This window comes from Camponotus vicinus, unplaced genomic scaffold (genome assembly GCF_025532165.1).
Source record: "Camponotus vicinus isolate PSW18456_S1 unplaced genomic scaffold, iyCamVici1.0 SCAF_12, whole genome shotgun sequence".
NCBI classification, from domain to species: Eukaryota; Metazoa; Arthropoda; class Insecta; order Hymenoptera; family Formicidae; genus Camponotus; species Camponotus vicinus.
Window position 1 is genome coordinate 7203608 of NW_028141948.1, and position 27863 is coordinate 7231470.

Sequence of the window (27863 nt, forward strand, 5' to 3'; positions counted from 1 at the left end):
TATTCACGCGTCTTCCGACGCCGCTGCCGTTGCTGCTTCTTTCGACGTAGTACATTTCTCTGGAGGTTATGAAAAGTGAACCACGAGCGGTTAACGCGAGACTGATCGTACAAGAATTAACCGAGTATACATGACGCTCAAAAGTATAATGTAGTGGGAGGGGGATCAATACTTCTAACGCTTTGAATTTTAGGAGAAGGGGAGATAACGCTCAGACAAAAAATTCTTAGAAACGCAAGGAAAGGTCTAGGGAGGGGAAATAAGAGATAAAACATTAATGTTTACATATTTTATTTTCTTGCAATTCTTTCTGGCGTTGCGACCACCAGTTAAATATTTTAAATACATTTTGTAATGCGCAATTCTTAACATGCTTTCCACATCGCATACTATTGGTAATATCTAATTTATTTAGAGAATCAATATCTTCATAGTCTGCATCCAAGGTTTCAATAATATAGCCGTTTCCCACATCGCCTAGTATATCGGTCAGCCATTTTCGCTTTTCAAGTTCTTTAACGTACACGACAGATGATTCTTCTTCTTCTTCTTCTTCTTCGTGTATCGTACCAACGACAGCTGTTGTAATTACACGCTGAGCCAAGTCATATGGGACGTTTCCGTCTTCCCATTGTAATCCATGATGATTTCTAATCACCCATGAAACTTGACGTTGGTCAAATTTTGTAAGCACGCTTCACGGTACAGGACTTGCGAAAAAATAATGTGAGAGAACATATCCCTTTCTCAGGATTGCAGCTTCCTTCACGAAGAATAGTTTGTCGATGATAAATCCTTGCAGATCCACGTTGGTACAGACATGACGAGATCTCTATCTTTCTCTCCGGTGCGTCAGTCGAGAGGAATGACAAACTCTAAAATCATCTCGCAACATTTTGATTTATATCCCGTTCCTCCTCCCCTCTCTCTTGTGTCGATGTTATCGCTTAGGTGATTTTGCATACAACGTTAGTCAATGGATTGTATTGGATCACGCGATCGTGTATGAGGAGACAGTACGCAGTGGTATTTATCGGCATGTTCTCCTTACACTCGAATTCCAATCTCACATCCACGGTTGCGCTCTTAACCGATTCGTTTTGTCGAGAACAATCGATAATCACGAACGGACCATTAAGTAGAAACGTCGAGACGGTGAGACTTAGTTCGAGATACTCGTATCCGTAATAGTTCTTGCAGAAGCGCGTGTACGTGTCGTACAGAATGGACCATCTGTTTTTATCGAAATCCAGATTCATATCGTCGTACGGATAACATTCCGAGTTCAGATAGAGTTTCACGTTGATCAATTTGCAGTCGTCGAATCGACTCGTATCCTCAGACATGATATTCTTCCGGCTTGTCTGCAGAACGAAGACAACGTATCGTGGTTTCTCCAACTGAGTCGCGGTCTTAATGGCCCACGAATGCTTGGTTGTACGCTGCAATAGGGGAAACTCGTACAGATCCCACGAGCGAAAACCCATGCTGAGATATCGTCCGCTTTCCAGAGCACGCAGCATCGACAGCTTTTCGATCTCGCTTAACAGCACGTGGCATTCGCCATTGTATCTTGAATATGTTGATCACAGGCTCCAGTGTCGAATCTCCAAACAGACAATTGTTGTCGTTGCGCGATCGTATTAAAATCAATTCGTGACGAGCGTTAATCACCACGCGTCTGTAATCCTAGCAAAATCCCAATAACATGTAGAGCGGTACGCAAAAATTGAAGTGTCCATTCGCATGGGTCGTCGGATCCCAGCCGGCGTTCCTCATAATCACATTTCTATCGGATGATACTGTTACATAGTGTTTGAGCGTAGTAGTTATTCCTACGTTTCTATTGCGATCAATCTCAACGCTATCGAGTTCGTATCAAATCTCATCAAACATGAATGCGATGCAATTATTTCCCAGTATCACATCACTTCCTTCAGCTGATTTGTTTTTCGCTAGTTCTCCCTCGATGTATAGGAAACTCTCATACGTCAACGTATATAGATCCTGTTGTTGTATGGGTATTCTTATCTCGTCACTGTGTCCGAATGTTGTATTGGCGAACGGGTTGTACGCGTGAGTCTCAATCTTGATGATACGATCGTCAAAGATCGGTTCGTCACCGATGTTGAGAATGTCGGTCATCGTTCAGCTGTTTCGCACCGCGAATCCCAAAGATCGTAAAAACGCAACGTTCGATGCACTGAGTTTCTTTTTCTTGGATGATTGGATATTAGCGAACGTCGACGTTGTTGTTGTTGTCGCTGGCCTCGTAAAGATTGTGTTATCTCTCACGTCCTTCGATCCGTTCAACACGAGCATCTTATACGTCACATACGTACGTTATCGTCGTAGCCGTCGTACGTGCAATCTTATGGTGATCTCTTCTCCTCGAAAATCGAGCAATCGTCCGTTCTGGTCGACAACGCGTAACGTTAAATCCGTAATGCTCCGCGCGATGATCGGCAGGTAAATGATCTGCGCAGGCGTTTCCGATATCTTATATCCCGGTGGTACTCTCGGTGAAAATTCATGTATCGTATGAACGAGTTTGCCGTTGTTGTACGCGCCCGCGGTCACGTTACACTCTATACGGATAATATTCACGTTGATAATGTTAATCGGCATGTTCGATTCGTACCATTTTCGCGGCTTGAGAATACGATTCGAGAATCCTAGCAGCGATCCAATGTTGTTGGGCTTGCTAAAGTTTATTCTGTAGGCGCATTTGATCTCGCTCCTCATCGTATTGTAATTAGCGCGGAGCGCTACGGATATTCTCCATCTTCATAGTCAATGTGTTTCTTATCACGACGTCTCCGTAAAATTGCATGTTTCAAAAATTCATGTATATTTTGCAACTCATACGATCCCTCGGGAATCGTAATTTCCGCGTCGTCTTTGCCAAAGTAAAATTTATTATTCGAGGAATTCACATTCGGTATCGTGTGATAAGTCTCAAAATCCGTTAGACCAAGCTCGTATTCGTCGTCGCTCAAATCTACGGCGGGAAAGAAGTTTGCCGTGAGAACGCTACTCTTCCCAGTCAACGTGAATGTCATAGACATGTCGACAAAACTGTTTAACGAATACTGAATTAAATAGCGCAATATCTGTCTTTAAATTCGCATGCATCGACCGTTCGAAGAAACTGCAAGCACAATTGTCCGCAGATGCTCTGATCGTAAGTTTGAACAGGTGTGTAATTATCTTCGTTACATTTCGTCCGAGATATCGCACCAATTCATTCGGTGGTCGAAGATTGTCGAAATATACAGGGTGATTCAGAACAAACGTTTGTCTTTAGAAAAATAAATTGTCGAGTCTATTCTAAGACGATTTTCTCTTTACCAAAATTGTCTACGAGGCTTAGTTTTTAAATTATTAAATAAAATAGTTTGCGAATTACGGAACGAGTACAAGGGGTAGACAGAGACGGCGCAACTCACCGTCCGATACAGGCGATCATGTGGGGCGCTCGACGCGATCAGCTGATTGCTGCACACGATGAGTTTAACAATCAGTGTGTGTGTGCGTGTGTGTGTGTGTGTGTGGTGTATTTATGCACGCGTATCCACACATGCACCGTACTCTCTCTCTTTCTCTCTCTCTCTCTCTCCCTCTTTCTCTCTCATTCTCTCACTCACTCACTCACTTATTCTTACCTTAATAATGAGATTCTTCATACTGCTGATAAATAGCAGTGCCCAGTGTGTTGCACGATAATAATCGTCGTCGACGAGACGTCGTTTCTTCAACACGCAGTCTGACACATCGTCAAATAAGCGAAGTTTTTTCTTTTATCACTTTCGACACTTTTACAAATTTACTCGCGCACTTAATCACTCACGATTGATAAAAGGAGGAATTTACCAATGGTTATAGGTTTATCAGCCGCTAGAGGCGCTAGTACTAACCTGACCTGCTTGTCGTCGGTCGTCGCGTCGCGCGCTTTGCATCGAGTATCGCGTTCTGTTAACGCGTTTCTTTAATCGAGTGTGTAATTAATAATTAAATGCGTTAACCGTTTATTAAATTCGTACCGTAACCGTTGGTAAATTGGAAGTTGGAAGTATCCGTTTCTTCGCCGTTCTCTTCTTCGTCTTCGTCGTCTTCAGACCCATACCGAGCTTCGTTTTGGCTTTCATCGCTGTCCAGACAGCTGTGGCGGCGGCTCTTTCACCGAAAGTCGAATCTCTCGCAACAATGCGATTTCGCGCTTTCTTGGCGAGTATCCTATCCGCCGCGTGTCTCTCGGTGAGATCGTTGCTCCGAGAGTATGCTATATCGTGTTCACGACACGCCGCGTCCAATGGGTTGATACCTCGATCGCCTCTGACTAATCGCTTCTCCAACCGTGTGCCTGGCCCGCAAAACTGATAGCCGGGAATATAGAATTCGATCGGAAGTGTGTTTATCGCGTGATTTAATAGGCCTCTACCTATTTTCGTTGACATTCGCTGCAATTCTTTATCAACGGTGCCGGACCGTCGATATGCGTTTCCTGCCACGGCTGATTGTAGTGTTCGTAACAGCGACGATACGTCTGAACCTCCGGATCCGCCTTTATGTGTTCCGGAAGTTTGTCCCACACGTAGTGAACGTGATCACCGCACATTCGCAACAGAACTGCTTTTGACACAAATTGTAGTTGTTCGACGCCCAAATCGCGAATGTCGGAAGGACTTGATAGCAGAACGAACATTTTTTCTCTACTGAGCGACTCGTGATTTCGCGCACCTATAAATAGGCAGGCGTTCCATCCAATCAGCAGTGTTGAAAAATGAGATTCGTACGACAACCTTTGACGATATGCGTGACAAATTGCGATGACAGATTAATGGGGGACAACGCGGAGATGCGCAGGCACGGTACGATGCTACCGACTACTATACGCGCGATCGTTTGCGGTAAAACGCCCCCTCGAATTGTGGTAAAACCAACGTTCTGATAAGTCTACTGGAAAGTCCGCACGGTGTACGTTTCGAGAACGTGTACGTGTACTCGAAGTCGCTGCAACAGCCGAAATATCGATATCTGGAGAATTTGTTGACATCGATCGATGAAATCGGCTACTTTACGTTCTCCAATAACAGTGACGTCATTCTACCGAGCGAGGTACGTCCAGACTTGATTTTCGTCTTCGATGACGTGGCGTGCGACAAGCAAAATACGATAAGAGAGTACTTCTCAATGGGTCGTCACTCGAACGTCGATTGCTTCTATCTCTGTCAGACGTACGCGAGAATACCAAAACATCTTATACGCGACAACGCGAACCTGCTGATCTTATTTAAACAGGACGGTACCAACTTAAAACATGTGTACAACGATCACGTGAATACCGACATGTCGTACGAGGATTTTAGTGAATTATGTCGTATTTGTTGGCAACAAAAGTATGGATTCCTAGTGATAGATAAGGACAGCTTATTTACGAACGGGCGATACAGAAAAGAATTTAACGTGTTCGCGATACCGCAAAACGATTAGTCGCTGCCGATACTCTGTCGACATGGCTGAAAGCGATAATATGCGCGAGCGTGAAAAGATTGCGAGGGAGATTGAGAAAACGAGCGAATCGATCCGCAAGAAACATCGCGCTTTGAAGACCGGTAAGATCGACGACGATATCGCGGTCAAGACCCATTTTAGGCCTATTATCGAGCCACTACAAAAAATCGTCGATAAGCTTAATCGCGGTGAAAAACAAACCGGAGAGTAACGCTGACGCTATAATTAAAACGTTACCCATCAAGCGGTACAAGGAGGAGGAGGAGGAGGAGGAGGAGGAGGATACGACACCGAAAAAGAGAACGATTGAAGGTGAATCGTTTATTGACACCGCGTACATCGGATGAACCGCTGATAACCTCTACACCGTCCGCGACAACGAGAACCGTACAATCCACGATACCCGAATCACTCGCAATCGAAAATGTTTTCGAAACCACGCACAATCCGCTTGAAACATCCGTTCGAAACAGGTTACAAACGTCGGAAGGTCAAGAAATGTTACGAGAGCACTTAGGACACCTGGGACAAAAGTACATGAGCACTCTCCTTAGTGGCGATGAAAAAAACGAGATCGTTCACGTGTACGGTGTCTATTTCAACAATAATGAAATGCAGCTCGGTAACAAACGATTCGACATTGATAGAAATGACTCTATAATCATAGACAAAGTGAGGCACATGGTACACCAGGATTATACGAGTTGATCTTCAAGAGAATTCCCGACGACGTCGTATACACTGAGGACGATATGCAAAAATATAAGAGCATATTAATGGCGACGAGTGCGCATAAATGCCAATATGATGCGCAAAGTCAATTAAAGAGCAATAGGGGATACAAGTATAAACAAATAATTGCACCGTTGATGTCGATTGAATCGAAAAAGAAAAAATGCGGTACGGGAGTATTCATGCCTCGCGCGATGACGCTAACCGACAATAAGATCGATTACGTGCACTGGGATGATCCCAACGAGCTAGTGGATCGTCTACGATTGCTCGACGCTTCGCGCCGAGCTGGCCACAACGCTCACGACAACGAGATCCTGTCGATCATCGATGAACTTCGCGAAGTTGGTCTTATTATAAATTAAACGGTGTTTCGACAAAACTGATCAGTCGATCGACGTCACTCGCATCGAGAAAAAAAATGCCCATCAACAAATTTGGATTATTCGAACGGAGAAATGAAGCAATTAGAACAAGCGATCATTGGGGTAAATCGGTGACAAGTTACTTGCGTCAAAACGCTCTGTGTCGCGTCGCTACGTACTATGACGCGAGGTCGCGCAAGATTCGCCGTGTAGCGCAACCTGAGGCTGATACCGATGCAGTCAACAAACTGTACGTGGAACAATGCGTTAAAACGTTGAAGAATCAGCAGAAAGAATCAGACGAGAAGCTGACTGCGTTCGAGAAGGACGTGCGAGCTTTGCAGACTGCGATAAACGAGCTTCAACGTGCGATTAACACTAATTCAGAAACAGCTACGAACGGCTAAGGAGCTATTGTACAATTATTGAACATCTACAAAGGCTTATCGAACGAAGGGTTATCGAACGGCTATCGAACTACAATGAGTGACAGTGATCGAAGAGGAAATGGCTGCGAACGAGGCTACGAACAATTCAAGAACAGCTGCGAACGAGACTATGAACACCTCAGGAACGGCTGCGAACAAGACTATGAACACGTCAGGAACTACGTCAGGCTACGAACGGGTCAGAAACGATTGCCAACGAGGCTACGAACGGGTCAGAAACGACTGTGAACGAGGCTACGGACTACTTAGAAGCGACTACCAACAGGGCCAATTACGGCAACAAACGGCTGCGAACAGCTATCGAACGGCTATCGAACGGGTCAGAAACGGCTACGAACGGCTAAGGAACAATAACGAACGGCTATCGAACGGCAACGAACGGGGCAGGAACGGCTATTGAACGGGGCAGGAACGGGCTAACGACACCGCGCACAGGGATGCACTAACGAGGTGCACTGCTCCCTGTGCGCGGAACTCAAACTCCCCACTAAGCATAAGGTGGGGAGCAAAGTCTGTCAGGCGGCGAAGAAGAGGAAGAGGGGAGCAAAGGTAGTAGAATTTACCCCCACCTCAAACCCCCATGCACCGGAAGGGGAGAAGGTCAAACCTCCACCACAGGAGCGGATGGAGGTAGAGGTTTTCCCGGCATTGGGGAAGGAGGAGATCCCTCCTCCTTAGAAGCAGATAGAGGCGGAGGTTGTCCCTCCTCGACCGACCTCCCCGATTGCCTCGACACCATGGGCGGCCTCCCCGGACGCCTCGACATCGTGGGCAGGCGAAGTGGGAACATCATGGGAGGATAAGAAGAAAGCGGACAGAACAAGGACTGCTAAAAAAAGCGGCAAGCCCGATGGGCCTGCAAGACCCAGATGTAGAGCCTGAGTTGGACAAGCCATCGTTAAAAAGACAGGCCATATGTTCCCAGTCCTCGGGACAGGATTCCGATGGAACGATAGAGGACGAGAAGGGAGTACAGGAGGAGTACTAACGTGCTTGCAGTATGGTTAAAATACTGCAAGCGAATCTCAACCACGCACGCCAGGCACAAGATCTCTTTGTGCACAACCTGGCGGAGCGTGGTTGCGGATTGGGAATCATCGCTGAGCCGTACGAGGTGCCAAGAAACCACGCAATGTGGATGGCATCCTCGTGTGGCAGAGCGGCGATCACATGGTGGGCCGCCACGGACTTTCCCCCCTGCACGCTAATAGAAGCAGGAGAGGGTTACGTGGCGGTACAATGGGGGCGCATCGCCGCATTCAGTGTTTACCTGAGCCCGGCCCTGGACGTTGCCCAATTTGCGAGGAGGCTGGACAGGATGGGGGAGTACGCAAACAGGCTCCTCCTCCTTCCAAGCCCGGTACTTATCGCGGGGAACTTCAATGCCAAATCGAGGCTTTGGGGTTCCCCGCGAACGGACGGGAAGGGCAACGTCCTGACAGAATGGGCAGCGGAACTCGGCCTGAGCATTCTTAACTCAGGTACGAGGAGCATCTGCGTGCGGCCACAGGGGCAGTCCATTGTGGACTTGACTTGGATCAGCCCCTTGGCCGCGCGCCTAATTGGAGACTGGACAGCCGGTGGCGGATGCCGAGTCTTTGTCAGATCACAGATACATAGAGATGGCGTCCGTCCCCCTCTCCAAAGAAGTACTCACGCGCCGCCGAGAGGCTAAGGGTGGAATGCGGCGATGGGCCCTAAAAAAGATGGAGGAAGACGCTCTCTACTCCTCGATTTTGGCGGCCATATGGGAAAGAGAAGGGAGAGGGGCAAAGGAACTATCCCTCGAAGAAGAGGTACAATGGATCCGGGGAACGATGCAAGATGCGTGTGATGCATCAATGCCCCGGATCCGCCCCTCTCCCAGGAAGGCAGCGTATTGGTGGACGGAGGAGATTGCCGAACTCAGGCGCTCCTCCGTCCGCCTACGTAGTTGTTACGACCGGGCAAGGAGAGCCCGAAATAGTTGTGGCAGGGCCGTTAGAATCGGGGAGGCGTTAGAGGCGTACAACGCCGTAAGGCAAGAGCTCAAGGCGGCTATCAAAGCCGTGAAGGCCAGGGCCTGGGAGGAGTTCATCCTCACCCTGGATCAGTATCCGTGGGGTTGCCCCTATAGCATAGTAATGCGAAAGCTAAAAGGAGGGGCACTCTCCACCACGGAGATCCTGGATCCCCAATTCCAGCGGATCGTGACCTTTATAATAAGTGTCTCAGAGAAGGTCGCTTCCCCGCAGAGTGGAAGAAGGCCAACCTGGTCCTCATCCCGAAGGGGGGCAAATCGGCGGACCAGCCCCCGGCGTATCGTCCCATTTGCTTGTTGGATGAGGCGGGAAAGATTCTGGAGAGAATCATCGCCAACCGCCTCGTCCGACACCTGTCTCGGACCGGTTCCGATCTCAGCCGGGACCAATACGGCTTCCGCAACGGGCGGTCCACAGTGGACGCGATTCTTCGCGTCCGGTCCGCAGTGGGGGCCGAGGTGGGGGATGGCGGAGTGCTGATAGCGGTGTCGCTGGATATAACCAATGCCTTCAACACCCTGCTATGGCGGTGGATACGGGGGGCGTTGGAACACCATGGTGTGCCCCAGTATCTCGCCGCCACGGTCCGGGACTATCTTAGAGATAGGGTTCTGGCCTTTACGGACCGGGACGGGACGGTGCGCGAGAGGAGGGTTGAGTGCGAAGTTCCACAGGGCTCGGTATTGGGCCCACTGTTGTGGAACCTCGCCTATGATCACGTCCTCCGGTCAGCTCTCCCCCCCCCCGGCAGCAGTATCGTTTGTTATGCCGATGACACGTTGGTGCTTGCCGGGGGATAGACCTGCCAGGGAAGCGACCATTAGGGCAAATATAGCCCTTGAAAGTGTGGTACGCTCTATAAGAACCCTGGGGTTGGAGGTGGCGGCTAGAAAAACCGAAGCCGTGATCTTCCGCGGTGCGGCAACGGTTTCGCCGCCTCCAACTTCATCCAGGTAGGTGAGGCTCGCGTCCAGACCGGGGAGAAGATAAAGTATCTTGAACTCCAGCTGGACGCGACCTGGTCCTTCGGCGAGCACTTTCGCTGTCTGGCCCCGAGAGTAGAGGGAGTGGCAATGGCCTTGGGCCGGCTGCTCCCGAACCTCGGACCGGGCGGAAGGATTCGCCGAGTATACGCAGCCGTGGTGGCATCGGTAGCCCTCTACGGGGCCCCTGTGTGGGCAGACGATGTTGCGGCCACCCGCCGTCTGAGAGATTTACTTTGTAGATTACAGCGGCGGGTGGCCATTAGCGGGCGGCAAGGGGCTACCGAACCGTCAGCCATGCGGCGGCTACGGCCCTGACCGGCATGGCTCCGTTGGATCTCGCGGCCCGCATGTACAACAATATGTACAAAAGAGTTCGCGGGATCCGTGAAAACGGAGTCGAGGTCACCGGCAGGGTCCGTAGAATGATAAGGGACCAGGCTCGACGGTCCATGGTCCTCGAGTGGCAAAGGTCACTCGGGGACCCGCACATCGCGGGGAAAAAGACCGTCGAGGCCATCAGACCCGTTTTACCAGAGTGGGTAGAAAGGGTCAAACGGGGGGGAATCACCTACCGGATGACGCAGGTGCTCACTGGTCACGGATGTTTCGGTGAGTACCTGTGCAAGATAGGAAAGGAGCGCACCACGAAGTGCCACCACTGCGGCCACCCGCACGACTCGGCGCAGCACACGCTGGAATTCTGTCCAGCGGCCGAACGTGCAATTCTGGTGGCCGCGGTGGGGGCGGACCTCTCCCTTCCGGCCGTAATAAACGCCATGGTCGGGAGTGGGGAGGCATGGCAGGCGATGTCCTCCTTCTGCGGCAAAGTCATGCTGCAGAAGGAGGACGCGGAAAGGCAGAGGCGCGGCGAAGGTCGTCGCCGAGGCGCCCCTCCCGATCCGCAGGGAGACGGGGGGATGCCTCCGTCGGATGGGGGTCCACCTCCAAGAAGGCGGAGGCATCACAGCCCCCATCGCCCTCCCCAGAACAATACTAAGGAAGGGTGACCTCGGCGGGGTGCGGGGGGCCGCTGAGGCGGCCTTCCCGCCCCCTGCCGAGGAGAAAGGGGGGTGCCGTCTCGGGGAGTCGTAGACCCCCCGCAGCGGCACCCAAAAAAAGAGACGGAGCCCTCCCGGGGCACTGCCGAATCCCACTCCCCAAGGGGATCTCGTTTAATTATAATTCTATAAAGAATAACCTCATGAATTTATCTAAAGCTGAATATATATAATAAATGACTAAATTTTTTTAGCAGTTCTAATAATTTTATAACTAAAACTAATGATTCTACTTTAGAAAATACAAATAAGATTAATATCTCAAAAAATTTAGAAAAAAATATTTGTATTTATTGTATTTTTTATCTATCTGTTTAAAACAGATAATTTTCGCTATAGAAATGATTTGCATTTTCGAAAGTAAAGTAATAAAGATTTTATAGATTATATTAGATGTCTCACTCTAAATTTTAAATGCCTTATATAGACATTTTCATAAGATTGAGAGAGAGCGCAAATATAGAGAAGAACAAAGACAGAAGATCTCTGCTCATGATTGGTTACACACCAAGTCCGCGTATGTGCAGTTCATTTTGACCCACGCTGAAATTATTAGAGTTGCGCTACTGTATATACTGTGGCCGAGGCCCGAGCGGGAGACTCGGACCCCGACCCCGCCCCCCCGGAAACCCCGAGGAGGGCGCGGCGTGGAGGTAATGCCCCTCTGCGCCGCAACTAGAAGAAGGCGCCGCCAACTAGGCGACATGTGCGGGTCCTGAAGCGTTACCTATGCTGAGGGGCCCGCACACGAGGTTAGGCCGGATGGGTGGGGGGAGGATGTCCGGAAGTAATGCCTCTGGCATCCCCGGTCCTCCCCCCAATCACCCGGGTAGGCATTCGGTAGAGTTTTAGCTGGTAGGCCCGTTAAATAGGGAAATTCCAGCATAACCCGCCCTCCCTCCCCGGGGAGTGCGGGTATCCATAAAGAATTTCTCTACCGTTATCAAAAAAAAAAAAAAAGGAACGGGCTAACGAACGGCTATCGAACGGTAACGAACGGCTATCGAACAGGTCAGAAACGGCTACGAACGGCTAAGGAACGGTAACGAACGGCTATCGAACGGCAACGAACGGCTAACGAACTGCAACGAACAGCTATCGAACGGGGCAGGAACGGCTATCGAACGGCTATTGAAAAACGACAAACGGTAGTGAACGGCTCAGAAACGTCTACGAACGGCTAAAGAGCGACAACGAATGATAAAACGCACGGTGATACTCGGGGCACACATCGTTTGATCGACGAATCGAAACAACGATGGATCGGCGATCGGGAATAACTGAGGAAGCGAAGAAACAACATAGTTTAGAGAAACGACAGTTGGTGAACGAATTGCACGCGTCGGCGAGAAAAAATTTTCCCCGAAGACATGTCATAGTGCGGGGATACGATGTGGCAAGCTGACATCGTCGAGATGCGTCCGTACTCTCGTTTCAACAGAGGTTACCACTACATACTCACTCTCATCGATGTGTTGAGCAAGCACGCGTGGGCCGTATACCACTCAAGAGTAAAGGCGGAAGCGAGACAGCTGACGCTATCGCCGAGATAATTCGAGATAGCAAAAGGTGTCCAAAAAACTTACAGACTGATATGGGGAAGGAATTGTATAACGCCGATGTGCAACGGCTCGCGGAAACACGACATTAATCACTATTCTACATATTCGGTATTGAAGGCATCGATCGTTGAGCGATTCAATCGCACGCTGAAAAACGACATGTGGAAGATGTTTACGCTGAACGGATCTTACAAGTGGATCAGCGCGTTACCGCGACTCGTATCGGATTACAACGCGCAAGCATCGAACGATCGGTATGCGACCCGTCGACGTTACCCCCGCGATCGCTGAAAGACTCTTGGCTACTGTGTACAACCGTGTAAATATCGCGGGTCCGGCGAAGTTCAAAGTAGGTGACTCGGTACGCGTTAGCAAGTTCAAGACAGTTTTCGAGAAGGGTTACATACCAAATTGGACAACCGAGGTGTTTAAAATTGTAAAAGTGCAGCATACTAATCCCGTAAGCTATCTACTTGAGGATTATCGCAAAATATCTATCGCTGGAGCGTTCTATGAACACGAGTTGCATCGCGCGAATTATCCGGACGTATATCTCATGGAGAATGTACTGCGCAGGAGGGGTGACGAGGTTTACGTGAAATGGTTGGGATTTGACAATTCGCACAATTCTTGGATACATAAAGACGATGTGATTTAATTCATACAGTGTTTATTTTTAATTTTCTGGAAAAATATATGTGTATAACATATATAATATTTGTACATGTATTTTTTTTAATATAAGATGTATGAGATATGTATTACATAAAAAAAATATATGAAATATAAACAAATACAAAAAATCTTTATTAATATTTCTTTTAATAGTATACTGTATCACACCCACCCACCCACCCACCCACCCACGCACGCACGCACGCACGCACGCACGCACGCACGCACGCACGCACGCACGCACGCACGCACGCACGCACGCACGCACGCACGCACGCACGCACGCACGCACGCACGCACGCACGCACGCACGCACGCACGCACGCACGCACGCACGCACGCACGCACGCACGCACGCACGCACGCACGCACGCACGCACGCACGCACGCACGCACGCACGCACGCACGCACGCACGCACGCACGCACGCACGCACGCACGCACGCACGCACGCACGCACGCACGCACGCACGCACGCACGCACGCACGCACGCACGCACGCACGCACGCACGCACGCACGCACGCACGCACGCACGCACGCACGCACGCACGCACGCACGCACGCACGCACGCACGCACGCACGCACGCACGCACGCACGCACGCACGCACGCACGCACGCACGCACGCACGCACGCACGCACGCACGCACGCACGCACGCACGCACGCACGCACGCACGCACGCACGCACGCACGCACGCACGCACGCACGCACGCACGCACGCACGCACGCACGCACGCACGCACGCACGCACGCACGCACGCACGCACGCACGCACGCACGCACGCACGCACGCACGCACGCACGCACGCACGCACGCACGCACGCACGCACGCACGCACGCACGCACGCACGCACGCACGCACGCACGCACGCACGCACGCACGCACGCACACATTTTACATTTTACATTTTACATTACATATTACAATGGTATCCTATAATGTCCCCATGGCAATGTATCGGTGGTTTCGGGTACGATATACCGCTTATCGTCGTACGGACTCAGAGCAATTTTCGTCTCGCGGATCGTGTATACTTGGTGCAGTTTAGATCGTATACACGACTGCTGGCGCGTCATTTCAATTTCTTCTTTCAAACACCGTGTGTAATCGTCAAACGTTATCGTTCTCGCGACAATGTTGCTCTTGACGCCTTTAACTTTCTTCGTATCCTTTTTCCCATCGACTCGTAACGCGTACATCTTTCCTCTGAGCCCGACAAATTCGGTCGTCATCATTATTTTCATCCTTCATTAGACCCGGTACCTTTTTATTTACAAGCGACATACCGTACGCATTGTCCGCGGCATAATCGCTCGTATCGAATCTAGCGATATCGCGCTTCATGTTATCATACACATCGACGCACTCGATGTGATAGATGAGACTATCTGTGTCGGTATACATGATCTTACATTTATCGCGATACAGGGGAGACATGTACTCGTGATGAAACTCGTATAAACATGTCTTGGATATGTCGAGTATACACATACCCACGTAAATTGGTTTGTTGAATTTTACCTCGAGTTTGCGCAATTCCACAGCGATTAAGTTTTCCGAAAAGACGTTTCTGCTGTGGAAATTTGGTTTTGCGATCATTGCCTCTGCACCGTATCGTCCGTCCCATTTTGTTAATAATTTTACATCAACATGATTACGCATATTTTCCATTGTTTTACCAAATACTGCATTGTTCATCAGTTTGTATAAATTTTTTTTGAAATCGTTTTTAGCCAATGTTCTAAAATGTGTATTTAGTTCTATATAATTTCGAAGCCAGGGAGATTGTGAAAACTGTAAAATTCGATGTATTTTTGTTATACGAAGACCGTGACGCGTACACTGCTGCAGGTTGCGGTAGTGTACCACGTAACGCTTCTTATCGTATAACGTTGCGAGCAGCTTGAGCTCTCGCTTGCCAGGTGGTTTGTCGCGTGTCGGGCAAAACGGTAGGTCAGTGTGCGCATCGTGAAGATGTTGCGGGTACTCGAGATCGACTTCGAGGATATAGCCTGTATGCGAATCTAGCGGGATCGATGATACGTCAAAATTGGACACGTCGTCGACCCATCGAAAATCTGTACAGGGCAACGGCTGACACATTGTCCATCCGTACAAGTTATTTACATCGAAATACATCAAATACGACGATGGTTTCGATGGATCGTACGACTCCATGTACTTGTTATTAGCACGAGCGTATCTGTTGGAACATTGACTTAGACCGCCGCGTATACCACGTTCGATAAACATAACCATGTCGATATCTGTAAGCAGCTCGAACGTAATTTTCGTATGTTTCAACATGGCGTCCCACGTGTATCCGGGGAGAGTATAGTAATACGTGGGATCGAGTCCATAACTTTCGATACATTTATCGAGAAAATTTTCAAAAATATCGGCTAATAACAAGACATCGATTTTAAGATATAAATCGCTATATTCGCCTAGCGTTCGAATGGAGAATCGCGTCCAGATGTTCTCGGCATGCGCGTAATCGCTCTCGGATATAGTTTCGCCGGTCAAGGAACTGTAAAATGATTCGCGCGATGGTAAACACGTATCATGCAACCTGTCCACAGAGTCGATGTATTCATACGGAAAGACACCTTTCCGTGTTAATAAATTGAAATTTTCGGCTGATAAATTTTGAAATTCTGATTTTAAAATTTTGAGCTTATCTTTATCTAAAAATGATGCTAATTCGTTGAGACTCGATGCAAGACATTTGAATGAATCGATAAAACGTAATTTTACTTGATTTTTCCAATTGTCTTCCTTAAGGTCAACATTTTTGGTAAACGATATATATTTTTCTTTCGTTATTGGAAGTAACTCGACTTTCCCTTCGAACGCCGTAGCTATATCCTCGATAATAAAATGTGCATCGTAACCGGATAAATTGTGAAAAACTATGGGAATACAAAAAGATTCTTTATAATTTAAATTACAATTTGAATGCGCGGGATCTCTATACCGCCCGGTCAGATGATAATGATCGCGTACGTGTATCGTCTTGCGCGAACGGTTTTTTGCATATATGACATTGCATATATGAGTAGATAAAATTTTTCCCATTCTTCGGACGTTAAATTTACCATTAGGGTACCATTCACCATAGGGACATTAGTGGTTAAAATATTTTTTACATGAATCGTTAAATTTTTAAGGCCTTCGACGAACCATGAAACGCAATCGACACTGCGATAAGAATAGTACGCGGATAACGATTCGTCGTACGAACAATGTACATAATACGCTATACTAAATATCCGATGGTGCTGGTACGCGTTATCTTCTTCCTCCATTTTAGTTAAAACGCATTCCAAGTCGGCGTATACGATGAATGGAAACCGCTCCTTTCGATTAAAGTTGTTGAACTCGAGCCACTTGTCCTTATCGCTCGGTAATCGGATAGCGCAGTCGTTCATCTTTTCACAATCGACAATATATGACTTGTCATCTGAATTAAAGTAATGTAAACATCTATAAAAAAAAATTTTTTTAAAGATTTAAACAATCCATATTATAATTATATAAATTATAATTATATAAATTATATCTACCGGTCACAGATATATTTCTTGTGATCTTTTTGCTCAGTTGCGAGCTCACGAGCCGGGACAGATTCTTTATCCAAACGAAATGTCCAACGTTGTTGCCGTCTTCCACGTACAACAAGTTAACGTGCTTATCCCGCTTCTGCTCTGTCAGTCGTAGTGGAACAATGTTCTCGCTTTCGATGCTGTAGACGTTGATCGAAATATCGTTGCTAAGTTCAAATTTCTTAATTTGATTTACAGTTACTGGAAACTCAATGTCCCGGAGATTCAGCACTGTCGCGTAATGCGGATACGAGGATTCCCGTTCCGCGTTCCTTTCGGCGGGGTATAAGGCGGCGACCACTGCCCACGCGAAACACGCATTGTCTTTTGATTTTATGTTTATTACCGCTCTTTTCATCATAATCTCCCGCGGCAATTTAATGTGACATCCCGTGCGCATAGGATTATACTTATTTATATTTACAGTCAAATTCTGTATTCGCGACAATGCCCACCCGCTATCGCGTTCCTGAAATTCTTCCAGCGATGCTAGAGTGGGCTCGATAACGCTGCGCTCGAACCACTCGTGTAAATCGGATGTGCGAAAGAGTTCACAGTTTCTCGTATTGATACTTTTATTTGCACGCTTATCACCCGACACAAATTCACCATTAAACACAGTATTCACTTTTACACAATTGTGTCTTCTTATAACGTCTTGCACTTGCTCGAGCACGATGTCTTTGGCATCCTCGAGAAATTGACGTTCGATATAGTTTGCGTTAATCATAGCACCGGTCAAAATACGGTTATCGAACGCGGTATCGATCTCTCGCCAAACGAGTCTTTCCGCATTATTGTCGCCGCTGTAATCACCACCACTGGGTATAAACCGTCTCTGCAATCGAGTTTTTGCACCTTCGAGTCGCGCGATTTTAGCTACCAGAGATTGTCTACTTCCGATCGAGAGTCGCGGACGCTTGGCACGACTGCGTTCTTCGAGCTCTTTAATAAATTCCTCGCAACGCTGCAGCCATGCAAAATACTCGCCCAAGGTGGCAATTTGGCGAGATTGCTCTACCAGATCGCGTTCAGTCTGCTCGATGTTTTCCATTTTTTCCTGTCTTTTTCACACTACGTCACAGTTTTCTACAGAGCACTTACACGTGATTTTTTTTATCCTCCAGAGCATCGACGACATCAAGTTTATAATCATCAAAATATTCAGAATCAAAATACTCAGCGTGCACAGTATAATTATAATTATAACCATAATTATAACAGAACATGCTGAAATTAATTTTTTTCTCACGTTGCTCGCACACTTTATACAGTCTTATTCAATGTTTTTTTTCACAGCGTGCAAATTGGGCACATGTTACACGGAAATGTTAGATATAACGGATCCTTACAATTTGAGCAAAATCGTCCATCCATTGCATCCAGTGTTTCAATTTTATTCTTTCGAACAGCATACATCATTTGGCTATCCACGCCTTGTAATGCAATCATGCACGTAGCACATACAGCTAAAGCACCACCCGTGGAATAATAACTGTATATGATACAAAATTTTGTACTACGTGCGTTTAGAGCATTAATTTCTGCAACAGACACTATTTTCTCTCTGAATTCCGTGGAGTTTTCACTGCAGTCACTAATGCAATCACTGTCAGCAGATAATGCTTGATCTTCATCTACGTCCATTTTTATACGTTAATCGTGCAAAAATTTTTCTAACAGAACACCGCTATACTCTCCTACAACCGACATGTCGATGCGTTCAAATCACAATGACTTGATGCGCTTCAATCCTCCTTATATATTTCGTATAAACCTTTCTTATCTTCATGTTCGATACATAATATTTTTTTGTAATCACTTTTTGGAAAACTTTGATCCTTTCTTATCTTTGTGTTTAATAAATAAGTATGATGTATCATAATAATCATTCATTTACATTTCAGAAAGAATTGGCGCGTATCACCTTTGCTTATATAAACGGGGGGGGGGGGAAGCAGCCGAATATCGGCGCTGATACGTTGCAATTCGTCCTAAGAAAAAAAGGAGATGATTCTGAGTCCCAAGATCCCATCCTCTTCAAATACCACTGTTCATATTGTTTATACCGAGCGTAGAGAAAGACCATGAAGAGATCACTAATGGTCAATATATACAGTGGGTGTAAAAAATATTCGTACACTAAGAATTTTCCCAAGATTTTGTTATTTAATTGTTTTGAAATATAAAATGTTATAATTTATGTTTTTTTTTCTTTTTTTAAAATGTTATTAAGAAAAGAAGAATTTATAATATAAACAAATAATTATTTATTGTTACACAGAAATAAACCATTTTTTGTGAAAATTCCTAGTGTACGAATACTTTTTACAACCATTGTATCTTTGTGCAAGCGCCGCACTAGTGTAACCCTTCCAGTTTTGAAACCTTTGTAATTCCTACAGCGGAGAGTAACATTCGATTTCGATCTGAGTCATGTATTGTCCGAGAGGAGAGTAACATTCGATTTCGATCTGAGTCGTGTATTGTCCAAGAGGAGAGCGAGTTTAACCGTGGTATTTCTTTTTCCGTGTGCGATTATTCCTTACGCTGCATAAAATGGATTGTATTATTAATTATTCGTTTTGGAAGAGGAGTTTCCAAATGGACCTCTTATTTTTTGTAATATTAAAAGTGGCATTCGTCTGGAAGGTAGGTAGTGTTTTTGTGAAAAAAAATTGTGCGTATGTGTATGTGTATTTTTAATATATTATTTTATAGTTCCCCAATGATGTCGAAATTCCTGGTTTTATGAATATCGAGCATCGACGCATGGTGCGGGCGGAGCGGTGGAACGTGCGACATGATCTCGCGGAGGAATGGGGCGACACCCCGGAGGGTCGCCAAGAAGACGAGATCAGTTGGAAATATTACGACATCTTTAACCTACGGCGACTCTTCGGAATGGAAGATCTATATGATGAAATACATGATATAATAAATGCGCAATACGAAGAAAGAAGAAGAATACGGGAGGAGGAGGAAAGAGTATGGTTAGAGGAACTGGGCTGGCCGCACTTAATAGCTCCAGGGGGCTGGCAGCACTTAGTTGCTCCAGAGGGCTAAGGTACAATTTTCTTTTATTATTAATTATTAAGATAAAATAAGTCTTTTTTCTGTTTCAGGAGCGGTCTCCTCTATCCCTGCGACCACCATATTATATTGGATATTTTTATATACTTTTATATTTTTTAAATTTTAAAAATATTAAACACACACAACAAATGTACATGCATATTTTAATAAACTTATATTTCAAAAAGAAAATTGTAATTATTTACACGCGTACCTCTCCTTGCGTTATTCTTCTCCCATCCTTTGCGCTCTCTCTCGCGCTAATTATAAGTCTCGCTATCGTTCTTTCTCTTTCGCACGCGATATTATCGTTCTCTCTCGCACGCGTTGTCTTGCGTTATCACTCACTTACCTTTGCGTCGTCCTTCTCGCACCTATTATATTGGGGGAGGGGGAGGGTACCGCGAGAGCTATTTTGTTTGCGAAAAACATGTCCCGACGCGTTAGTCTCGGCCCCAAGACCCAATCCTCTTCAAATACCACCGTTTATCAATCGGCTTATGTAATATTGTTTACACTTGCGATAAAAAAACATCCAACACAAGCGTCCCCCGCCCCGCCCCGCAGCCCCCGCGCCTACGAAATTTCCTCCGTCCCGCGTGACGTCATTCCCCCGCGCCGCTGAGATCCCCTCGCGCCTCACCCCCCTTGAGAGGACCTGAGTTAGAACCGGCCTTATATATCTACTTATGAAGATCAAGTTGATTTTTTTAAATGGAACTCCCCATTTTTATTGCATATTCTTATAGCTTATTTCAAAAGCTTTCCAAAACACTATAGTAAAATATATTTCCCTCAAGTACTTTTTGAATTATAAGGCTTGAAATCATTTCTTAATTTTACATAAACCGTAAAATATCTTGTAAAATATTCATTTTTCGATTATCTTACCTTAATACTTTTATGTACAAAATAATGAGAGGAATCAATTGGTGTAAAGAAAACACATAGTTATTTTTAAGAAAAAATATGTAATTGTTAATTGCAAATTACATATTTTTTCTTCGAAACAATTATGTGTTTTCTTATTATATGTGTGCCGCATACTTATAGAGGTATTAATTGCTTGTTGCGCAATAAAGTGCAACCTAATTTTAATATACTTTTGACATACTGAACGTATTAAGTGTACAATATGATTATCTAATGCACTTTGTTCAGAAGTATGGTTTTCTAAATTTTGAAATAGTTTTTGTCCAATAAAATTATTTAAAACTTTAATTGTCAAATATTGAACAGTATATTGCTTTTTCATGTATGTCGCGCCACTTTCACACAACGCATTTCTAATTATTTTTTCGCAAGTATGGCAAATTGTTAATACATTATTAGAGAGGTATGTTAATCTGCCTTTATCTTTATAAACAATTAAACTGTTGTACAAACTTTTATTTGATTTTAATGCATTTATATATTCATTACATAAAATAGTTTTTTGTAATTGCATGACAACATATCCAGCGATATATACTGTCACATCTCTTGCAAATTCTGATAAATGATTTACATCTGGTATATAATCATGATCGTAAACGTCATTATTCTTAATTGTATCATCTTCAAGACGATGTAATCCACTAGACCACCGAATAACGTCTTCCGAATTAACACTCGGATGAAAAGATGATACGTGTAAGATAGAAATGTTTTCCAAAGCAACGCAATTTCCGGTGGAAACGTTTCTAAGTTGACAATGTACCAATATCTTCTTCATTGCAGCTATAAATTGACGGGTAGTTGGATTATTATTTCCACCTCCCCTTGATCTAATACAACTAAATAAAAGCTCTAAATGATCGTGATTTAATTTATAAAATGAAATATATTTTAATACATCCTTGTCTTGGCATAAAGTTTTATATAAAATTTGTGCACTATTAATGCATATCAAAAATCCAAGAAATCCGGTTTTCCTGCGACCTTGATGTAGAAAATCTCCGTTAGTAGTTTTCAAAGATGTGATATATGTTTTGCAAGTTTCGAATTTATCTAAAAATTTTTTAATATTTTCCAAACATAATGCTTTTTTGAAAGCGGTTTGTTTCATACATTTCGAGTTTAGCATATCGAATAAATCATTAAACACATTTAGAAATTTAATTGTGGCTTCTGCATGTTGGAAATCATCTAATTTTAATTTATTGGTACAATATCGTAATGAATCTGCAACAGATCGGCTTAGTGTTTGTGCAGCTAAACGTACTTTCATTTTTTGCTTTTCATAATTAATATGTGCTACTCGCAACTTGTTTCCCAAATGCATTCCTTCTGCTGCTTGTAAATTATGCAGTTTCTCAACATATACCCATTTTATAAGTTTGTTATCTTTATCAATAAAAATTTTTAAATCCCCAAATGTATTTCGCACTAACTTCAACATGTAACATGGGTCTAGAAATATTGCTATTGGTTCTCTCGTTATTGGATGCTGAAATGTTGTCTGCAGAGAAGAAATATTATTAAAATTAAACTTACATCCTAATTGTTGCATCATAGCAAAGTTAGTAGCTGTGCCATCACAAGTAACACACACAATTTGCATGCCAACGTCGTGCAAAGAAGAAATGCATTGTAAAGTCAGATTTCTTTCTTCTTTTTTTTGTTCTGCAGTTACTTTGTCAACTAAGAAATAAGCCACAGAAACTTTCCATGCACCATTTATGCACACAACCATGAATACTAATGCCTCTCTTGCAAACGTATTGTTAGCACTGGTTTTGTTGTCACCCATATCAATGTATCCATGATATTTTTGACCATCATGTTCTACATGCTGACGGATAGCCATTTCATCAAACAATAATGATCCAGACAATTGATAACACTATTTGCTTGTTGCTTAATAGCATTTAAAGCTTCTGACATAATGCCAGGCTTTCCTTCAATACTTTGATACCATTTAGAAATTGTTTTACAGTGTGGTAAGCAATTATCAAATTCTTGACGTACATATTCATACGCTCTTGGTGAATAATAATAGAGTGTTAGAGCAAATGATTTTAGTTGATTATCAAATTGTTTAGGTACAAAGTTTCCTCTATTTTTATGCAGCTATCTGTCTAATATTTTAGAAGATAGACAGGCTCTAATTGTAAATATACAAATATTAAGATATCAAATACGACAAGAGCCAAACACGAGTGATCGTGCGACAGTTTCACAGAAAAATTATTTTTCTGTGAAACTGATATTTGTACACAGGGCACGGATTTATCTTGGTTAAACCAAGTAAAATTTATAATCTCAATTCGAGATTCTTATAATACCCCTCTTACCCCCCAAAGAAATTATAGGCGAGAAAATAACAGGCCGAAAGTCGCTGAATCGGGAATCGAACCCGAGTCTTTCGCTTGCCGGGCGACTGCTCTTACCACTGAGCTATTCAGACCCCACGACCTGACACCTCTCTCGCCCGAATATAAATATCTATTGCTAATTACACTTCTTTAACGCCGGTGTGAACAACAAATAGTTAAGAAGATAGACAGGCTCTAATTGTAAATATACAAATATTAAGATATCAAATCTTTCAAATATACAAATATTAAGATATCAAATAATTAGCAATAGATATTTATATTCGGGCAAGAGAGGTGTCAGGTCGTGGGGTCTGAATAGCTCAGTGATAAGAGCAGTCGCCCGGCAAGCGAAAGACTCGGGTTCGATTCCCGATTCAGTGACTTTCGGCCTGTTATTTTTCTCGCCTATAACTTCTTTGGGGAGTAAAAGAGGCATTATAAGAATCTCGAATTGAGATTATAAATTTTACTTGGTTTAACCAAGATAAATTTGTGCCCTGTGCACAAATATCAGTTTCACAGAAAAATAATTTTTCTGTGAAACTGTCGCACGATCACTCGCGTTTGGCTCTTGTCGCATTTGATATCTTAATATTTGTATAATAGTTTAGAATTTGACCCACCTATGTCTTGTAATATATCTATTTCTTCAGTCCCCGAAACGTTTTTTTCCTTGAGAGAATGTATAATTGCTTTTAGAGATATTATTTGTGATTCCTTTCGCCGAATCTTCTGTTACGTCCGGTGGACTCCACGATTCTTTTCTTTCTTCGAAACGATTTCGTGGAAGAAAGAAATCAAGGATCGACTTGCATTTGGAATGTAAATCGATTCTTCTCAGGAATAAAGATAACGCGTAGAAGAACGCAACCTAATCCGCGTGTATCGCCATTAAACCTAACAAATCTAATACTGAGAATGGCCAGTCGAGATAGAGTTAACGAAACTCTAAATAAATTCGTGAATTATAAGACGAAAAGTTGTTATAAGAAATTCTAACTGTCCCGTATCTATTGGTACGGCTTCATGTTCGAAGCTCTCTATCTAAAGAATTTTTAAAATAAAGATCTGGTTCTCGGGAAGATTGTCAAAATCTAAACATACAGCAATATTCTTGAAATTGATAGTGCACGTGCGCTCGTTCGACAGGCCACCCTCAAGCGTTCTCCGAATCGCCAAATCATCAAGCGATAAGATAATCAGCTCACTCCCACTCTCTATTGGATGAAGCTAAGTCTCAAGCCAAAGGGCTTAACCAATTAAAATCTTAAGAAACCCCTCTCCTCCTAAAAATCAAGCTCTTTGACCTTAGGAAGGGAGTAATAGAAATTATTTTATTCGCCTAAAAAGATTCCCCACCATCCAAAAGGGAGGAGGAGTAAAAACCTTAAAACTCGCGAGCCGAAGGCGCGGACACACAGTTCATCATTAAAAAATATTAAGCCAACTCTTCCGTGCAGTACAGAGTATTTTTCTAAATTCCGACGTCCAGTATCTATCAGTGAACGAACTCTGCTAAATTTCACGAATCATTTTCGATAAGCAAGTGAAGTGAGTGAGGTGAACACGTTGGACCAACTGAGCATTCCATTCATCATCAACCAGCAACCACCCACCTGCGCTTCCAGCTCCGGCCGGATTAAATTTTTTTCAACACCTTTCAATGCTCACTATAATTTGTAAGTCCACTTTCACTTTATCCTCTTCCCCCTCTCGTGTTAGCCAACTGTCATTGGGAATGATCCTTGACCGATTATTCTCTAATCGATAGAAAATAAATTTCGACAATTTAATAATCGTTTAATTACTTCTTGTCTCTTTCCTCTTCCTAATCATCTTCCTCATCTCTCCCTGTTCGTCTAGAATCTCCTCAAGGCGGTTCACGAACGATTTCTCGTTCGTCTATAATTTGTAAGTCCACTTTCACTTTATCCTCTTCCCCCTCTCGTGTTAGCCAACTGTCATTGGGAATGATCCTTGACCGATTATTCTCTAATCGATAGAAAATAAATTTCGACAATTTAATAATCGTTTAATTACTTCTTGTCTCTTTCCTCTTCCTAATCATCTTCCTCATCTCTCCCTGTTCGTCTAGAATCTCCACAAGGCGGTTCACGAACGATTTCTAATCCGGCTCAAATCTCCGAAGACTGACTCCCGATCGAACTCTCCTAAATTTGAAACTTTTCTTAAAAACCATTTGGAACTTACGTTATTTCCTTTCAATTTTTTTTGTTCTCCTCTCTTAACTATCCCTTCACTTATATTACTTCATCATCAGTAATCAACAATTAAGAACAGTTTAAATTTAAGGATATAAACGGGCTACTAACCCGTCTATGATTCAAGTATCTTTTCCCAATGAGAACGATAATATAGTTAACGGTAATTAGTTAGCAACACCTCTTAACGATATTTTAAGCTTCCTCATTCACCGTTGAATTATTATTAGTGCCGGGCCACGGTAAACGCAGAGCGCAGTTGCGGCGCCGGAATCGTTGGAATCGGGCGCTCAAAAAGAAATTGACCAAGAGAACCACACCCCTTGTTGCGAACCAAACCCCGAATAATAGTATAGAAACAGAAAACTTAACGGACTCCCCATCTACGCCACACAACAATAGTAATAATATTACCAATCATAGTAATAATAGTAGCGAAAGAAATAATATTACCAATCATAGTAATAATAGTAGCAATAGAAATAATATTACCAATCATAGTAATAATAGTAATAATAGTAACAATATTAGCGATATTAGCAACAATAGCGACAATAGTAATAATAGTAATAATAGTTTATGAAATCTCGACTTACTCGACACTCCCCCACCTCCTAGCTACTCTCCAGTCTCCTCTCCCGAACCCCCTCGTTTTCCCTCACCTCCTGTCGGGAGCGTACCCCTCCCATACCTGTCATCACCCTTGATTCAGACCCTCCTTCCCCTTCCATCTCCTCAGAGTTTTCTGAATTCGACGAGGCTCTGGAAGATTTTGCGAAAGATCTTCCCGACCTTGAAGAGGATTCCCACGACTTCGACTTCCCTCCCGATTCCCCGTCGGAACATCCTAACAGTCCCGAAACTCCCCCTCTTCACCCTTTAAGTTATTTCTTATCTCAGTTTCCCCTCCTCGACTTCCCCATTCCCGAAGGATCTTTCCGCGTGGGTCCCGGTCCTGTGGACCACGAGGAGTTCCTTCACTATCTAACTACTGCCCCTTCCAATGCTATAATTCCTTGGTATCTCCCTGGCTCCCACCTTCCACTAGGAGTTCCTATTCAAGCCCTGTGGAAGAAATTCCCTCCGTCCACTATCCAATTTGAAAATCCTTGACCCTTTGTCCCCCCTCCTTTTTTTTCTTCTCCACCTATAATACACATGTTTAGATAAAAAATTTTAAATTAAAAAGAAACAAATTTGTAATAATCCAGCCAGGATTAATTACTTAAGGTTAGATTTCCCACTTTTTATCCTGGCTGACGTCCTCCGAACCTATGTAACACCCGCGAAAATTCCCTCACATATACAATACAACACACAAAAAATTTTTCAATTATATTTTGTATTTTTAAAAGATTTTTATATAACCCTGTAAATATGTTTCATATCTCTCAAATAATTAATTGATGAATAAATTCTAATTTATGACAAAATCTTCATTTATTTTTCTACCCGTTCTCATTCCTTGAAGTCCGAAAATCGCACAGGGTCCCGTCCCGAGTAAAAGAGATTCGATTCTCTTACCGAAAAGGGACCGACGAGCGTAACGGCCTAGGACACTCACAGAGTTAAAGGGACCATTTTGGTCACTGACCTGTGCCAGGCCCCTGACAGTGCGCTCGACCCGATCTGTACACACGTCCGCAAAGTGTGTCACCGGGTAAGTAGGTTGCGTCCTTCCAGATGGCCCGACTTTTTAAGAGTCTGGACGTAACACTTCTGTTGCAAACATTTTATTTTTTTTTGATAAACATTGTTTGTCTCTTGCAGCTGTTTTCGCAGACGTTTCTTTTGCGGAGAATTACATATCTTATCCAGTGAAACACTTGTTGAACGATCCACAACTACAACAGTTTTGATATGTATAAAGAATTTTAATTGTATAAATTTAATGTACATAGTGTTACGCGCGCGCCCGAGTCGTTACGGCCCTGCCGTTGACAAGAAGATTGTTTATAAACAACGAGAGTCAGCTGAGTCGGAGAATAGTCATCAAGCTATACGGACGCGTTCTCGTTTACGAGCGATAATTGTGTTAATAATCATTGTGTTGATCTGTTATTAGTGTGTTCTGTGTTCATATTAAAGTCGTTCAAAGAACCGTGTTCTTATTCCCGATAGCGCGGGTGCGCGAGTGAGATCGTGTGCCCATAGTTGTGCCGCGCGCGCTTCGAGATATATCGCTCCGCGGGCGTAACCTATTAAATGAATATTATTATTACTAAATAATTATAAAATAAAGTTCAATATTCCTTACAGTCAACGCATTCAGGGACAGGAGACGTAGCTCTAT

The 27863-nt window shown here is 44.2% G+C and overlaps 3 protein-coding genes and 1 non-coding gene across 4 annotated transcripts; 1 reads left to right on the forward strand and 3 right to left on the reverse strand.

Moving 5' to 3' along the window:
* Positions 1-947: 947 nt before the first annotated feature.
* On the reverse strand, positions 948-2145 carry LOC145962426 (uncharacterized). The gene is made up of 2 exons (XM_083083484.1): positions 1895-2145; positions 948-1572 (listed from the first exon to the last, which is right to left on the reverse strand). Exons 1-2 carry the CDS (start codon positions 2143-2145, stop codon positions 948-950), a joined length of 876 nt encoding a protein of 291 aa, XP_082939610.1.
* Positions 2146-10387: 8242 nt separating this feature from the next.
* On the forward strand, positions 10388-11074 carry LOC145962427 (uncharacterized). Its single transcript, XM_083083485.1, has one exon. The coding sequence runs from the start codon at positions 10388-10390 to the stop codon at positions 11072-11074; it is 687 nt and encodes a 228-aa protein (XP_082939611.1).
* Positions 11075-16796: 5722 nt separating this feature from the next.
* On the reverse strand, positions 16797-18621 carry LOC145962428 (uncharacterized). The gene is made up of 3 exons (XM_083083486.1): positions 18442-18621; positions 16936-18034; positions 16797-16855 (listed from the first exon to the last, which is right to left on the reverse strand). Exons 1-3 carry the CDS (start codon positions 18619-18621, stop codon positions 16797-16799), a joined length of 1338 nt encoding a protein of 445 aa, XP_082939612.1.
* Positions 18622-23363: 4742 nt separating this feature from the next.
* Positions 23364-23437, reverse strand: Trnaa-ggc (transfer RNA alanine (anticodon GGC)). Its single transcript has one exon. It is a non-coding gene; the product is annotated as a tRNA-Ala (tRNA).
* Positions 23438-27863: the final 4426 nt, after the last annotated feature.